The 17,688-nt window shown below is 45.5% G+C and overlaps 1 protein-coding gene across 11 annotated transcripts in view; it reads left to right on the top strand.

Moving 5' to 3' along the window:
* The window catches only part of LOC127584938 (EVI5-like protein), a 210,844-nt gene that overhangs the window by 82,948 nt on the left and 110,208 nt on the right, over positions 1-17,688 (top strand). For all 11 annotated transcript variants that reach the window (XM_052041971.1, XM_052041969.1, XM_052041965.1 and 8 more), the window contains 2 exons: positions 655-752; positions 3,305-3,365. In XM_052041971.1, the coding sequence (XP_051897931.1) occupies positions 655-752; positions 3,305-3,365 (159 nt within the window). The remainder of the gene's footprint in view (positions 1-654; positions 753-3,304; positions 3,366-17,688) is intronic.

The raw sequence follows: 17,688 nt of genomic DNA, 5'->3' as shown, positions 1-17,688 counted from the left end.
TTATTTATCTGGATTTCCAAAAAGGGTTTAATAAAGTCCCACAAGAATGTTATCTGAAACTCATTGAAGATAAATTATTTGACCTGCTTGGAAGCAGCACACCAAGTAGATGTGCACTCAGATTGGTTGTATCTGGCCAGTAGTATCCTAAAAGATGTGTGTTGGCACAGCTATTCATCCCATTCCAGAGATGAAGGACTTCAGTTATGGGGACAGACTAGAGAGCTGGGATCATTCTCCTTGGGATAGTAGAGGTTGTGAGGGGACATAATATTCAAGGTCAAAAATGGTGTAGATACAGAGAAACTTCTCCCATTAGCAGAGAGGTCTAGAACCAAGGAACAAAGATGAAAATGTTTGGCAAAATAACCAAAACAAAGTCAAGGAAGCATTTCTTTATGCAGCAAGTGATTGGGATCTGGAATGCACAGCCAGGGAGGCAGATCCAAACGTAACATTGAAAAGGGAGATGGATGAGAAGGCATCCCCATGGTTATGGGGACAGAATAAAGGAGTGTGGATAGCTGGATTGCTCTTGCATGGAACCAGTATGTCCTTGACAACCCAATAATCTCCTTCCACACTGTAATCATTCTGTGATACTTAGTATATGGAAGTGACACCTTATGTTCCTTTTGTTTTGTTTTCTCACAGCACTTTCAAAAGGTGATCCCACAACAGTTTGATAGCTGTCCTGACAAGTTGATCCTGAAGGCTTACCAGGTCAAGTACAACCCAAAGAAAATGAAGAAGTATGTAACATGCAAACCTAGCCTTTGAGTTAATTGCAGTATGAATATTAGAAGGTGCTTCCTAGTCCTCGTCCTTCAGAACAGTTAGATAAGTTCTATTTGAGTAGTAGAATCATTGAAAACCTGGGAGGAGGTATTTGGTCTATAACTATTAGTAATTACTTAGCCAAATTCCATTTTCTAATTCTTTGTCCAAATCCTTATAGGTAATGGTATATTACTTTTATAGGTGATAGGCAAGTGCACTTCCATGTAAAATGAGGGTTTCCGCACCCACCAACCTGGTGGACATAATTTTTATACTCTCACCATCCCTCACTGAAAAATAATCTCAACTCCCCCTAATGCTTCTACCTATTACCTTAAGTCTCTGTCCTCTAATTATTGATCTCTCTCCCCATCCAATTTATCTTGAACAGAAAATGGCCTCAGCTTGTCTAGTTGAACAGTTCCTCATAGCTAAAACTCTCCAGTCTTGGCTGCATCCTTGGATCTCTCCCCTCGCTCCCTCTGCTCTCACCTCCTTTCTGTAAAGTGGTGACTGAATTGTACACAGATTATTTCTTGTCTGTAAGGCTCACCTCCTGCATTGCAGCACTGAGTGTTGAATTTTATTATATTCCCTGGTCCTGGAATGAAGCTTGAACTTCAACTTTCTTACTCTGAGCAAAAGTAGACCAAGCTGAAGAGAATTCTACTTCTAATAGTGCAAATCTGATATTTTCCAGTATTTGATTAGATTTTCCATAAGGGTGACACGGTAGCATAGCTAATAGACTTGTTCCCTCACAGCTCCAGTGAGTCAGATACAACTCTGACTTCTGATGTCTGAACTTGCAATTTCTCCTGAGACTGTCAGTTTCCTCGTGGTGTTCTGGTTTCACCCCACATCCTAATGATATATAGGTTAGTAGGTTAATTAGGCACTGTAAATTGTCCCTAGTGTAATAGTGAGTGATAGAATCCAGGAGAGTTGATGGCAATGTTGGGAGAACAAAATATAATTATTGTAGGATTAGCATAAGTGGGTGTTTGATGGTTGGCACAGACACCCTGGACCAAAGGCCCTGTTTCCATGCACTGTCTCTGAACTTGTCAGTTTATATGGGAACATTTCAAAGTACTTTGCTAAATATTTCTTCATCAGCTTCACCTAAAAAAAAACCTGTCTGTTGCTGAGCAAGGAGATGGATGATTTACTTTAGGAGTTGACATAGGGGAGGGGGGAGCTGGGCACAAATGCTCTTTACATCAAACTAACGTTGGAGAAGTGGCTGATCATAACCAATGTTTGGAATAGTGAAGGAAAAATATAACTTAAGCAATAAGTTCAAAACCTTGTCAGTCTTCTCAGTTGTGTACATGTTTAAGCCATTGAAGATTCTGCATGAACATTTCCTTCATTTACCGTGAGGGAAAGGTAGTAAGAAAGTTAGAGATCTTAAGATTTTCAGAAGACACCAAGTTATTTAATCTGCCCAAGACTCTTTGATTCTGTTTAAAGATATCATCTTGAAGTCACTTAACTTTGAGGTAGTTCAGAGAATGTGAATTTGAAAAGCAGTTAATAACTGTTGACAAACATCAATAACGCCTAAGTGCAGATGTGCACCATCCCTCCCCCCACCCAATGTCTGTTGTTCGATTGAAGCAGATTGATTATGTACTTATTGTATAATCAGTAAGGTCATTTGCAGGACTGTTCTTTGAAGTTCTACTATGGGAACAACTAACTTGTGGAAAAATCTGATCCAATATTAGAAAATTCACTTGGGAGTAAAAGCCAAATATTCATACCTTTCCAAAAGCTCATGTTTCTTTTTCACATATTTTAAACATTTCAAAATAATTATTCAGTGAATTTAAACAGAAGTTAAATTAAATATAAACTTAAAATCTTCCACTTGCTCCTTCAGGTTGGACAAATCATCACAGCTTTATATTTTAAAATTTATTTCAGAGTTGTTACTTACAGTGAATTCCCAATATTATTTGTATTGTCAGGTGAATTCTGTGAGGGTGTGAGCCGTCCTGCATCAGAGAGTGGGGAATGAGAGAGAATGGAATAGGGCATCCTAGAGAAGGGCAATTAGCAAACCATCGAGAAGGACAGAAGAGACATTGGGAGATGTATCCTTGAACTGTGCAAGAGGAGTGCAATGAAACATTAGGAGGATGTGAGAACGGCTGCAGGGCAAAGCATCAGAATCTTGGAAGAACTGCCTGGGGAAAGGGTACTGTTTAAAGCAGTATTAATAAAATGGAAAATGAAAACACAGGTGGTACATTTATATTCTTCAGCTACTAGAATAAGCAAATCTAAGCAAAGGACTTTTCCTTCGGGTTCTGTCGCCAGTGGTTTAGATCTTGTGATGTGTAACTTTGTGAAAATTTACTGTTGGCTTTGAACTTTGTCTTGATTCACACTCTATTGTGGCCTTGTATCATCTTCATATAATTGGGTATGTGGATGGAATGAGAAGAGAGTGAAACATTGCTGGAGAAAAATGTATGTATATTTAAGGTTTTGTTGTGACCTGTTTCTCCCACAGACTTGAAAAGGAATACACTACAATCAAAAACAAAGAAATGGAGGAACAGATTGAAATTAAGGTAAACTTTACAGTATGTCTGAGACATCTGTTTTAATTGTCCACGCCAGTCCTTCTCATCTCCACATACAATTCTAGAGATAACAATGTATAATTGTATTTAAAAATTACTGTGATTAACTAGCTTGTTTTCTTTTAAAATGGCGAATGATGTAATTACTGGAAATCTGGTGAGATAATTAAGTGCTATTTACTCAAATGATAGGGTAAGAATATAGAGTTGATTATGATTTACAGAGAATGTAATTTGTGCTTGATGTTCAAGTACATTTATTTGGTAGGTTTGAAGCGAAGTGCAACACACTGAACAAAGAATAAAAGCACACAGTCGGAGGGTTGAACTGGAGACTGATTTATTTCAACTTCCTGCGCTAGCTTTTTAAACCCGTTAACGTCCTGCCCTCTCTGGGCGAAAGTGACGCCCATGGTGCGTCACTGAACTCTTCCCACGAGTGGACTTTCTCCCCTCACTGTTGGAGAAGAAGGCCTGGCGCCATTTTGCAGCTGGCCTTCCTACTGACGCGCGCTCCGATTTCGGAGCCGGTTCGCTTGTCTTGAAGGTGGGTCACCACATAACCCCCACCCCAGAACTGGCGATACACCACCCAAAGTCTACAGTCTGGGGCAGTTGCTGTTTGGGCAGTCTGCCTCTGCGCCGTGGAGCCTGAGCCTTGACAATCTGTGACAAGTCCACGTGGGCTGGTTTGAGCCGGTCCACCATGAAAATTTCCTCCTCCCCTCCCCCTCCCCCCCCCCCCCCACTCTCTCCAACCCCAACCCCCCCCCCCCCCCCCCCAAACGTCCAGAACGTACATGGACCCGTTGTTCCTCAGCACTTTGAATGGTCCCTCATACGGACACTGTAGCGGTGTCTTGTGTGCGTCCTTTCAAACAAAGACAAACTTACAGTCCTGCAGGTCTTTGGGTACGCAGGTCAGGGTTTGTCCGTGTCGTGAAGTTAGAACGGGGGCCAGGTTGCCGAGCCTCTCACGTAGTCTATCTAGGACTGCCGCTGGTTCTTCCTCTCGCCCCCTTGGGGCTGGTATGAATTCTCCTGGGACGACCAGGGGTGTGCCATACACCAGCTTGGCTGACGAGGCATGCAGGTCCTCTTTGGGTGCTGTGCGGATTCCCAGCAAGACCCAGGGGAGCTTGTCCACCCAGTTAGGCCCTTTCAGGCGGGCGATGAGAGCCGACTTTAAGTGGTGGTGGAACTGTTCCACCAGCCCATTCGACTGTGGGTGGTAGGTGGTTATGTGGTGTAAGCGTGCTCCCAACAGGCTGGCCACAGTCGACCACAGGTTGGAGGTGAACTGGGCGCCTCTGTCGGAGGTAATGTGGGCTGGTACCCCGAAACGTGCTACCCAGGTCGCGATCAGCACTCGGGCGCAGGAATCGGCAGTGGTGTCAGTGAGCCGGGCTGCCTCTGGCTATCTTGTGAACCGGTCCACCATAGTGAGGAGGTACCGCGCTCCTCTCAACACAGGCAGTGGCCCCACGATATCCACATGATTGTGGTCGAACCTCCGGTGAGTGGGTTCAAACTGCTGCGGCGGGGCCTTGGTGTGCTGCTGCACCTTGGCTGTTTGACACTGCATGCACATTTTGGCCCACTCGCTGACCTGTTTGCAAAGTCTGCGCCACACGAACCTGCTGGAGATCATCCGGACGGTTGTCCTAATGGATGGGTGCACCAAACCGTGAATGGAGTTGAAAACTCGCTGCTGCCAGGCTGCCGGGACAATGGGGCGAGGTTGGTCGGTAGCTATGTCGCATAGGGTGGTCCTCCCACCTGGGCCTACCAGGAAGTCTTGCAGCTGCAAGCCCGAGACTGCGGTCCTGTAGCCGGGCAGCTCGTCGTCCACCTGCTGCGCCTCCAGTAAAGCTGTGTAGTCCACACCTTGGGACAGGGCCTGGATAGCTGGTCTGGAGAGTGCGTCAGCCACGACATTGTCCTTCCCCGAGACATGCTGGATGTCCGTCGTGTACTCGGAGATATAGGACAGATGTTGCTGCTGACGGGCCAACCAAGGATCGGACACTTCCGTGAATGCAAAGGTCAATGGTTTGTGGTCCGTAAATGCGGTGGACGGCCTGCCCTCTTAAAAAGTACCTGAAATGCCGGATTGCCAGGTATAGTGCTAACAGCTCCCGGTCAAAAACACTGTTGCCACAGGTGCCTGCTGAAAAACGCCAGGGGTTGCCAGCACCCCTCGATGAGTTGATCCAGCACCCCACCGACTGCCGTGTTGGACGCATCCACTGTGAGGGCGGTTGGAACGTCTGTTCTGGGGTGCACCAGCATGGCGGCGTCTGCCAAGGCTTCCTTGGCCTTAACAAAAGCAGCCACAGCCTCTTCGTCCCAGGTAATGTCCTTGCCTTTACTCGACATCAGGGTGAACAAAGGGCGCATGACTCTGGCTGCTGAGGGGAGGAAACGGCGATAGAAATTGACCATACCAACGAATTCCTGCAAGCCTTTGACTGTGTTGGGCCAGGCAGAGTGGCATATCATGTCTACCTTGGCGGGCAGGGGTATTGCCCCTTCTTTGGTAATCCTGTGGCCCAGGAAGTCAATGGCGTCGAGTCCGAACTGGCATTTGGCCAGGTTGATGGTGAGGCCAAAATCACTCAGGCAGGAGTAGAGCTGGTGTAGGTGGGACAGGTGTTCCTGACTACCACAGCTGGCTATGAGGATGTCATCCAAATAGATGAACGTGAAGTCCAGGTCACGTCCCACCATATCCATTAGCCGCTGGAACGTTGTGTGGCATTCTTCAGGCCGAACGGCATTCGAAGGAACTCGAACAGGCCGAATGGGGTGATGAGTGCTGTCTTGGGGATATCTTCAGGGTGTACCGGGATTTGATGGTATCCCCAGACGAGGTGCACCTTGGAAAAGATGCTTGCCCCGTGCAGGTTTGCCGCAAAGTCCTGTATGTGCGGCATGGGGTAACAGTCTGGGGTAGTAGCCTCATTCAGCCTACAGTAGTCGCCGCATGGTCTCCAGCCCCTGGCTGCTTTGGCACCATGTGAAGGGGGAAAGCCGTACGATCCCCAATTCCTCCATCCGCTTGAACTTGTCCTTCACCAGGTGGAGCTTGTCCGGGGGGAGCTGTCGAGCGTGGGCATGGAGGGGTGGTCCCTTGGTTGGGATGTGGTGCTGTACCCCATGTCTGGATATGGCTGCCGTGAACTGCAGTGCCAGAACTGATGGGAAGTCTGCCAGGATTCTGGTGAATTCATTGTCCAACATCATGATGAAGTCTGGGTGTGGGGCCGGCAACTTGGCTTCGCCCAAGGAGAATGTCTGGAACATCTTGGTGTGCACCAGTCTTTTCCCACGTAAGTCAACTAGTAGGCTGTGGGCCCGCAAGAAGTCCACCCCCAGGAGTGGCTGGGCCACGGCAGCCAGTGTGAAGTCCCACGTGAAGCAGCTAGCGCCGAACTGCAGCTGCACTGTGCAGGTGCCGTAGGTCTGAATTGAGCTGCCGTTTGCGGCCCTGAGGGTGGGACCTGGCTCCCTGTTGCGGGTGTCATACCCCACTGGGGACAAGACGCTAATCTCCGCTCTGGTGTCGACCAAAAAGCGGCGAACAAGAGACTATCTTGGTGGCCAGCCGCCGTAGCCGTGAGTGGCGGCTGGCCTCGGTGTTTCCCGGGAAATCACAGGGCGGGCGACATCGGCAGGCTTCTGTGCCCCACTGTTGGTGGTAGAAGCACCACTGCCCATTGGCTCCTTCACTCCCGCCTCTAGGTTGTGCGCGCTCCATTGCTGGGCCTGGTCTGGCCTGCCATTGGGGCCTTGGCTTAGTGATCTGTGCGACGGACACCTCGCTTTCCTTCTTGGCCTTCCACAGCACGTCTGCCCGGGCCGCCACCTTCCGGGGGTCACTGAAGTCTGCGTCGGCGAGTAGCAGGTGTATGTCTTTGGGCAGTTGCTCTAGGAACGCCTGCTCGAACATGAGGCAGGGATTGTGTCCGTCAGCTAGGGCCAGCATTTCGTTCATTAGAGCTGACGGTGGTCTGTCTCCCAAACCGTCCAGGTGCAGTAGGCGGGCACCCCGCTCCGGCCATGAGCGGCCAAAGGTCCTTATAAGCAACACTTTGAATGCTGCATATTTGCCCTCCTCCAGGGGCGATTAAATGAAGTCCTCTACCTGGGCTTCTGTCTCCTGATCGAGGGAGCTCACCACGTAATAGTAGCACGTGGAGTCGGAAGATATCTGCCAGATCTGGAACTGGGCCTCTGCTTGGACAAACCACAGTCATGGTCGCAGTGTCCAGAAAGTTGGCAGTTAAGTGAAACTGCATGAACAGCTGAAGGGTTGATCATCTTCGGTCCAAATCCCGTTTGGACTGTCGAGGTCACCAATGAAGCCAAGTGCTACACACTGAGTGAAGAATAAAAGCACAGTCAGAGGGTTGAACTGGAGACTGATTTATTTCAACTTCCCACGCTAGCTTTTTAAACCTATTAACATCCCGCCCTCTCTGGGCGGAAGTGATGCCCGCGATGCGTCACCGAACTCTTCCCGCGCACGGGCTTTCTCCCCTCACTGTTGGAGAAGAAGGCCCGGTGCCATTTTGCAGCTGGCCTTCCTGCCGACACATGCTTTGATTTTGGAGCCAGTTCGCTTGTCTTGAAGGTGGGTCACCACAGGTTAATGCTTTTTCATGAGGTATCAAATTACCTGTTAAATATCATTGGTCTCTTCCTGTAAATGGACACACAAACCCTTTACAATGAACTGTTTACCTTGTATTACCCTATATCTGGTTGTACAGCAGCATGACCCAAGGAATCTCTGTTAGGTGAGCTAGTGCTTCAATTTCACATTTGCCCGCATGGATGATTCTCCAATTTCTGGCTGAACATTTTAGTCATAGAATTGTACAGCACGGAAATGGGCCCTGCGGTGCAACTCGTCCCTGCTGACAAAGGTGCCTACCTCAGCTAGTTCCGTGCCTGCATTTGGCCCATATCCCTCTGAACCGTTCCTATCCATCTAGCAGTCTAAATGTCTTTTAAACATTGTAATTGTACACGCCACTACCACTTTCTTCAACAGCTCATTCCATATACCTGCCACCCTCTGTTTGGAAAAACGTGCCCTTGGATCCCCGTTAAATCTTTCCCCTCTCATGTTAAACTTATGTTCTCTAGTTTTACTCCCCTACACTGGGAAAAGACTGTGACAATCCACCTTATCTATGCCCCTCATGATTTTATATACCTCTGTTAGGTCACCCCTCAGCCTTTTTTGCTCCCGGGAAAACAGTCCCAGTCTATTCCAGTCTCTCCTTTATAACTCAAGCCCTCCAATCCTGTCAACGTCCTTGTGAATCTATTCTCCACCCTCTCTAGCTTAATCACATCCTTCCTATAGTATGGTGATCAGAACTGCACAGAGTACTCCAAATATGTCCTTACCCGGTTTTAACTTCCTGAAATATATCACTTTGCACTTGTCTGAGTTAAATTCCATTTGCCATTCCTTTGCCCACTTTCTCAGTTGATCTGGTTCCCATTGTAACCTTAGATAATCTTCTTCACTGTCCAATACACCACCAATTTTGGTGTCACTCGCAACCTTACTAATCATGCCACCTACCTTCTCATCCAAGTACCTTGTATGTAATATTTACACAACAGAGGGCCCAGCACTAATCCCTGTGGCAGACCACTGGTCTCCAGTCTGAAAAACAACCCTCCCCTGCTGCCCTCTGCCTCCTTCCACCAAGCCTATTTTGTATCCAGTTGGCTAGCTCACCGTGGATCCCGTACAATCTAACCTTCCAGACCAGCCTACCATGCAGGACATTCTCAACGGCCTTGCTGAAGTCCATGTAGACAGTGTCTACTACTCTGCCCTCAGCAATTCTCCTAGTCACCTCTTTAAAAACAAACTCGATCGAATTTGAGATGCAATTTCCCACACACAGCCATGCTGACTATCCCTAATCAATCCTTGCCTTTTGAAATGCAGATAGATCTTGACTATCAGAATCCCCTTCAGTAACTTTACCACAATTGATGTTAGGCTCACCAGCCTGTAGTTCCCTGGCTTGTCCTTACAGCCCCTCTTAAATAAGGAACAATGTTACCCTCCTTCCAGTCTTCCAGTATCTTGAGGCTGAACGTAAATGAACATATTTTACAATTGGCAAGCAGAAGGATAGGGTAACATGAGTCATAAATAACACATTTGATCCATTTCCACCTTTCCCACACTGGAATTGACCAGCAGAATGGACTAAACTGGAATTTCCCTGCTAACTTGACAGGAATGAAGCCATGCTAGTGTAATTACTAAATCTCCTGTCTGGTATTTTCATTCCAAACCAGCTAATGTGTATCAGAAATACCATTGTAACATCTTGTGCAAGAAAGTCCTTTTAGAATGTATGAATTGCCTTCTCTTGTCTCAAGTGGAAGTGATAAGTAGAGGGCTCTGGCTAACAAACAATTTAAGGTTTAATGCACACTATTTCCAATCCTCAACTTCTGGCTACTGGAAATATTGATACTTTTTGGTTGTATTTAACTGTATTTTTGATATAAAATGGACTCAAGCTCTCTTGCGGAATAACCAAAAGAAATCCATAAACAACCCACAGAATCTCCTAGTATGTAATACAATGCACATCTCTCTTGTGAAACCAATCAACACCAGGAGGTGCATGAATGGTACAGGATACTTCAGCCCTTTCTTCCTTCAGGCAAACTAGACCAGTTCTATTTAAAGAAACCAGGATCAGTCTGTGTGAAAGTAGTAGTTATGTTTGGTTTCCTGCAGTGTACAGATGCTTTCAAATGCCATCTCACCTAGGGGTATTGGTTCTCACAGGTCAAAGGGAAAATGAAATCTGGTTTGGAAAACAACTAATTTAAAACAGTGAAACTAAGTGTTCTTTACCACAGACTGTCAGAAATTGAAGCATATGGAAAGTAAAGTAATTCAAAGATGCCATGAATCCTGTATTATAATGATTACTGAAAGACATCCTGAGATAGCCAGTCTGTCTGATTTAAAGGCGGAGACTCATTTAAGGAAAACTGGAACTGCTTGAATCACTCCACAGGTCAGGCAGCATCTGGGGAAAGGAAAATGAAGTTTTATGTTTCAGCTCAACCTCAATGTTCAGGTCTTTGACCAGAAACGTTAACTGTTTATCTCTCCACAGATAGTACCTTGATCTGCTGAGTGTTAGAATTTTCTGAATTATTTAAGACTTCCAGCATCTGCAGCTTTTTTTTTGATTTTCATTACTGAAATCTCATTTATGCTTGGGTAATGAAATGATGCCAACAAACTAGCAGGAAACATGGCAGGTCCACTGTTTCCACTGCAGAGATGATAATGTCCAATTGGGCATGCCAGAGAGGATCTCTCAAGCATTGTTGTTGCACAGATCTATCATTCATGGGTGACTGGCTGGATTGTGACTCGCCATAAAATAAACCCACAGCACACTGAGCTCGCTACCGCCTGCTGCATTTCTTTTGAGACTGATTTCTTTAAAAACCAGAAGCCCATTTTAGAAAACCAGTGCGCACACTCTTCTAATTGATTCCTGTAAAATCATTGACATGAGCTTTAAAGTCACTTGTTCATTGACATGGTGATAAATGATGGGTGTATGTATGTCATAGAAAGCAGAAAGAAGCTTTAAATAAGTAGACGAAGCCTTCCACTTGACCTACATCCACTGGTTCGGCATGATCACTTCCTTAATAATGCACATCAACTTTGTCCTACAATATTGGTAAATGTTTTATTATTGTCACATGTACCAAGATATAGTGGAAAAACTTTGTCTCGCATGGAATCCATACAGATCATTGCAAACACAACTACATCAAGGTAGTACAAAGGGAAAAGCAATAATGAAATGCAGAATGTAGTGTTACAGTTACAGAGAGAGTGCACTGCAGGTAGACAAATAAGGTACAAGGGCCATGACAAGGTAGACTGTGAGATCAAGAGTTCATCTTTATTGTAAAAGAGGTCTATTCAAGAGTTTTATAACAGCGGGATGGAAGCTATCCTTGAGTCTGGTGTGTGTTTTCAGGTTTGTATATCTTCTGCCCAATGGAGTGGAGAAGAGAATGACCAGGGTGGGAGGGGTCTTTGATTATGTTGGCTGCTTTCCCAAAGCAGTGGGAAGTGTAGACAGAGTCAGTAGAAGGGAGGCTGGTTTTCGTGATAGACTGGGCTGTGTCCATGCTCTCTGCAATTCCTTGCAGTCTTGGGTAGAGCTGTGGCCATATTAAGCTGTGATGCATTGGGATAGGATGCTTTCTGTGGTGCATCTATTAAAATTGGTGAGGGTCAATGGGATATGCCAAATTTCCTTGGCTTTCTGAGGAGGTAGAGGTGCTGGTGTGCTATCTTGGCCATAGCATCTACGTGGTTGGACCAGGACAAGCTATTGGTGATATTTATATCTAGGAACTTGAAGCTCTTAACCATCTCCACCTCAGCAATATTGATATTGACAAGGGCATATACTCCGCCCTGCTTCCTGAAGTTAATGATCAGCTCTTTATTTTCCTGACATTAAGGAAAAGATTGTTGCCTTGACACCATGCCTCCAGGCTTTCTAGCTCCTTCCTGTACTCCGTCTCATTGTTATTTGAGATCCAGCCCACTACGGTGGTGTCATCTGTGAACTTGCAGATGGAGTTAGAGCGGAATCTGGCCATATAGTCGAGAGTGTATAGGGGGTAAAGTAAGGGGCTAAGGATGCAGCCTTGAGGGGCACCAATGTTGAGGATAATTGTGGCGGAGGTGTTGCTACCTGTCTTTACAGATTGTGGTCTGTTGGTCATGAAGTCGAGGGTCCAGTTGCAGAGGGAGGTGTTCAGTCCCAGGTCTAGGAGTTTGGAGATGAGTTTGTTTGGAATTATGGTATTGAAGGTGGAGCTATGGTCAATGAATAGGAGTCTAACGTAGGTGTCTTTGTTATCCAGATGTTCCAGAGATGAGTGTAGGGCCAGGGAGATGGCATCCACCATGGAACTATTTCAGCAGTAGGTAAATTGCAGTCAGTCGAGATTGTCTGGGAGGCTGGAATTGATATGTGCCATGACCGGCCTCTCGAAGCACTTCGTGGTGGAGGATGTCAGAGCCGCCGGCCTGTTAAATGGCCTGTTATTTGTGGCTTCTGTCATTGTCCCCATCTCAGCCTGCTACACTCCAAAGAAAGAAGTCATTGCTTTCCTCAAAGTTAATTTTTTAATCCCAGCAGCTTCTTCAAATATTTAGGTTCTACCCTTTCCTGTAGAATCAAATATTTACTGTAAAGGGGTGAACAGAACTGGTTATTGTATTGAAACTGAGCTCTAACTCGTGTTGTTTACATTCTAGCATGAACTATCTGCTCTGTTCTAATTAAGGATAGCATCCTGTATGCCTTGTAATCTACCTTATTGATCTGTCCTGGTAACTGTTGTGATCTGAGCATGTACGCTCTGCCCCCGAGTTCCTCCACATCATTCAATAGCCTGCTATTAGTTGTACAGTCTCTCGCCCAGTTGCACCTCCCCAAATGCATTTCCTCGCACTTGTCTGGATTAAACTCCATTTTACTGCCCAATTGATCGGGCCAACTAAACCTTCCTGCTGTCCAATGCTTTACTCTTCACTGTTAGCTGCACAGTTTTTTTGTATTCTCTGCAAGTTTGTTTACTAAGCTCTCCCCCTATGCTTGTCTAAGTGATTAATATCTCTGATAAAAGTAAGGTTCTGAGTACTAATCCCTATGGAATCCCACTGGTAACCACTGAGAGTGAGAAAGAAACAGTCAAAAAATACCTTGGGCTCCCAGCCGCTGAGCCAGTTTTGGATTGAATTTGCCACTCTGTTGAATCCCATTGGTTTTTTACCATTTTGATCATCCTGCCATGAACATAAGAATACAAGAAAATTGAAGCAGGAGCAACTCACCTGGCCCGCAATGAGGTCATGGCTGATCTGACCCCCTGGTCTCAACTCTTCTGTGCCTGTTTCCCCTCGCCCTGAATTCCCTGATTTTTCTTTCAAAAATTTGTCTGCTCCTCTTTAAATACATCGTAACCATAACCAGGCCATCATAACCATCCGGTTGTAAGGTCTAGAAACTCACCACCCTCTAAAGGTTGGAGGGTCCAATTGGCACAGAATTATCTTAACTTTTATTTTGTGTTGGCCCCAGAAAGGCAATTTTATTTGTTCTCTACAAGGATTAAAATCATTATTCTCACTCTGAGTGGCTGCTGCAAGTGCGGTCCTTTTCAGTACAGATAGAACATTCTGAGAGCCATAGCCTGTTATGGGCTATGGACAAAGTGGGGTTAATCTGGTCCATATTTTTGACCTGAGCCTGACGCTGCCTCTTGTGCTATACGTTTCAATGATTATCAACACATTCAGATCTGGCTTGACCACACAATTTACTATCGGACCTTTCTTTTATCTACTAAGTCTGCTCATAACTCCATAACGACCCTCGCCCGACTTCTTTACTCTAGGTAGTTGTTTTAAAATCCTGTCCCCTATTTTTCCCCCACACTTGTTTCCCATAGCAAATACAATGAACCCACAGACTACTGTTACTTAGACTGAGATGGACCATTCAATCTGTTACTTTCTTCCCAGAGTTCAACAGATCAAAATCTAAATGCTTCTCTTTGCCCAAGCTCACTCCCATCTCCCCTGCACCCTTTGTAAACTTCAGACAAGAAGACCATCTCCTGCTCCCTCGACCCTCTTCTCACCAAAGTGCTGATCATTTGACTTGCCTTCCTGGCCCTGTGTTCACTATCGTCAAGTGCTTCCTCCCGATCAGTTGTCATTGCTCCTCCTCACTAAACCGAAGTTTAACTCTTCTTATCAAAAAAAAACACTGACCATTATCTCAAATGTTACTTCCTCTCGAGCCCATTGAATATGCTGCAACCTTTCAAAACTCTGCCCATTGACCTGGTGTTCCTCCTTTGAATCCCTCCAGTTGGGTCTCAACACTGTAGAACCAGTGGAAGCAGCTCTGGTCAAAACTACTGATGGCATCCTTTGCAATAGCGATGGAGGTATCTATCATTCCTTCCTCGAACTGTCTGCATTCTTTGACATGATTGACCTTATCAACATCTTACAGTGCCTCACACTATTGTCCAGTTGCAGAGCACTGCACTTGGCTTTTTCCATTCTTTTCTAACTTGTTATAGCCAGAGTCACCAGCAATTGTTTTCTCTTTCCACACCCACACCACCATCTTTGGGATCACCAGAAGATCTATGCTGCTCCCCCTTCTATTTCTCATTTACAGTGTGCCAAAAACACGGCATCAGCTTCCACATGTATTTCACCATCTCTCTTGACCTTGTTTATCTCTAAGTTTTCTGATTGTTCGACACTGGATGAGCAGTTATTCTCCATTTGATCATCATTTATTAATGACTTGGATGGGTTGGCAAGTTTGCAGACAACACAAAGGTTGGTGGTGTTGTGGATAGTGTGGAGGATTGTCAAAGATTGCAGAGGGACATTGATAGGGTGCAGAGCTGGGCTGAGAATTGACAGATGAAGTTCAATCCAGAGAAGTGTGAGGTGGTACAGTTTGGAAGGACAAACTCCAAGGCAGAGTATAAAGTTAATGGCAGGATTCTGGGCAGTGTGGAGGAGCAGAGGGATCTGGGGGTTCATATCCACAGATCCCTGAAAGTTTCCTCCACAGGTGGATGGTGTAGTTAAGAAAGCTTATGGGATGTTAGCTTTCATAAGTCGTGGGATCGCATTTAGGAGCCGCGAGGTAATGATGCAGCTCTACAAAACTCTGGTTAGACCACACTTGGGGTACTGTGTCCAGTTCTGGTTGCCTCATTATAGGAAGGATGTGGAAGTGTTAGAAAGGGTGCAAAGGAGATTTACCTTGGAGAGTATGCATTATGAGGAGAGATTAAGGGAGCTAGGGCTTTACTCTTTGGAGAGAAGGAGGATGAGGGGATACATGACAGATGTGTACAAAATATTAAGAGGAATAGATAGAGTCGACAGCCAGCGCCTCTTTTCCAGGGCACCAATGCTCAATACAAGAGGGCATGGCTTTAAAGGACTGGGTGGGAAGTTCAAGGGAGATGTCAGAGGAAGGTTTTTTACGCAGAGAGTGGTTGGGACATGGAATGTGCTGCCTGGGGTGGTGGTGGAGGCAGGTACATTGGTCAAATTCAAGAGATTGCTAGATAAGTATATGGAGGAATTTAAAATGGAGGGATATGGGGGAGGTAGAGGTTAGATAGTCTAAGGCAAGGTTTAAAGGTCGGCACAACATTGTGGGCTGAAGGGCCTGTATTGTGCTGTACTGTTCTATGATTCTATCATTAGGAAGGCCAAAACTATCATCCGTCCCTGTCACAACCTCCATTCCCCTGTCACAGTTGAGCAATATCTCCTTTTAAAAACTATTGTTCTAGCTTTCACATTTCCTAACAGTGTCACTGCCTTATCTCTAATCTTATCATGTAACCTTGAGGGATGTCTGCACTTCTCTAAATCTAGCCTCTTGGAGCATCTTTGAATTTAATCACTTCTTTGTAGGTGATCTCTTCAGCTGCCAAAGTCCTAACTTCAGAAATTCCCTCCCTAAATTTTTGTGTGCCTCCCACTTTTTCCTCCAATAGCCTACTTGATACCGACCTTCTTGACTAAGCTTTTGGTTCCCTTCCCTCATATCACCTTGATGTAGCTTGGTGTTGGCTTTTTTAAATAGACCTGTGAAGAGCTCCGAATGTTCCTGCTACGTTAGAGATGCTGCAGAAATACGTCACTTGCTCAGAACAAGCTCAAGGGCAGAGTCTACATGTGCAGCGTTTCCACCAGGTGGTGCTGTGGTCTTCTATATCAGCTCCATCTCTGCATTGAAATACTTGCATTTACATTATAAAAGTTTGTACCATATAACATGAGGGCTTTGTGCAATACATGATATTTCTCCATTTTGCACTAATATGGTAAAATATCATGCTTTGCCAAGCACAAGTTCCTGCTGGTAGTTGCACATTCATGATGCACTCCTCTTTCTGAAGCTCCCTCTGATATTATATCATGTTTCTCTGATTTACAAGCAGCTCGGGCCGCTCTCAAGGAATCAGTTTTTCACAGCTGCCTATGTACAGCATCTGTGTTGTTGAACAGGGTAGTCAACCACTTAACCCGAGTTTGGAGGCTTACAGCAGCCACAATGAACACCAAAACAATGTCTTGCGTATTACCTGTTCCCATTGATAAATCAGCTTGAACAGGGGTTACAAGGGAGGGCATGCAGACAACCTAGAGAAGCCGGAGGCAGGAGTGAAAGAAGGGCTCATAAACACATAACCTAGCCCCGAAACACATACTGGGAACAAGATAAGAATGTAAGAAATGGGAGGGGAAGACCACTTTAGCCCCTCAGGCTTGCTGTACTAATAAGATAACGATGGATCTGACCTTTGGCCTCAACTACGTTTTGTCTGGTCCTCATAATCTTCAATTCCCCTAAACTCAAAATCTATCACGGTCACAGACTTACTCGGTGAATCGGCATCAATAACTCCCTGGAGTAGAGACTGATGAAAATCCACATCTGTCTGAGAAGAAATTTCTCATCTCAGTCTGAAGCCATTTTCTAAATTTATGCTCCAGGTTCTAGATCTCCTCATAGGGGGGAAGATCCCCAAAGCATTTATCCTGTTAACCCTCCTTGATCTTTAATGTCTCATTGAGATTAGGTCTCATTCTTTTAAAAATCCAAAGAACGTAGAATCAAGTTACACAAACTCCAATCTAGTGACCCTTTGCTGCACCATGTTTTACTTTACAGGCACGAATTCTTTGTACAAACATAGTGTGTGTGGCCTTTACAATGGCAGGAAATGTTTTACAGTTATGCAATGAATGCGTTTCTAGTTGTACTTGTAACAACTGCATTAAAAAGAAATGCACACCTTGGGCTAAGTCTTATGCATTTTGCGCATGGCAAGCTTGATGGGAGTAGCCTGATCCCAAATGCCCTTTATGGTCCCAGAACATGCACAGCTGGACCTGGGAGTAAGCTAGTTAACTTCACTTAGTTGTAGATAGTTCCTTCTGGAACAATAGGAGGAAGGCCTGGGCTCTTTGATAGAGTGGATGGTCGTCCACCAGCAATTTGGTGTACTAAGCCCACAGAGCAGAGCATTATTAAGCCGTCAGGGGTGAATCGAGAGAGATATCAATGCATCTCCGTACTCTTTGCACAAAGAATTCCAGCAAGAGGTGGTTGAAGGTTTCAACCCCACAACAATTTTCCTGAACTGACTC

This window comes from Pristis pectinata, chromosome 31 (genome assembly GCF_009764475.1).
Source record: "Pristis pectinata isolate sPriPec2 chromosome 31, sPriPec2.1.pri, whole genome shotgun sequence".
NCBI classification, from domain to species: Eukaryota; Metazoa; Chordata; class Chondrichthyes; order Rhinopristiformes; family Pristidae; genus Pristis; species Pristis pectinata.
The sequence above is the reverse complement of the archived record's forward strand: the minus strand, read 5'-3'. Positions and strand labels throughout refer to the sequence as shown.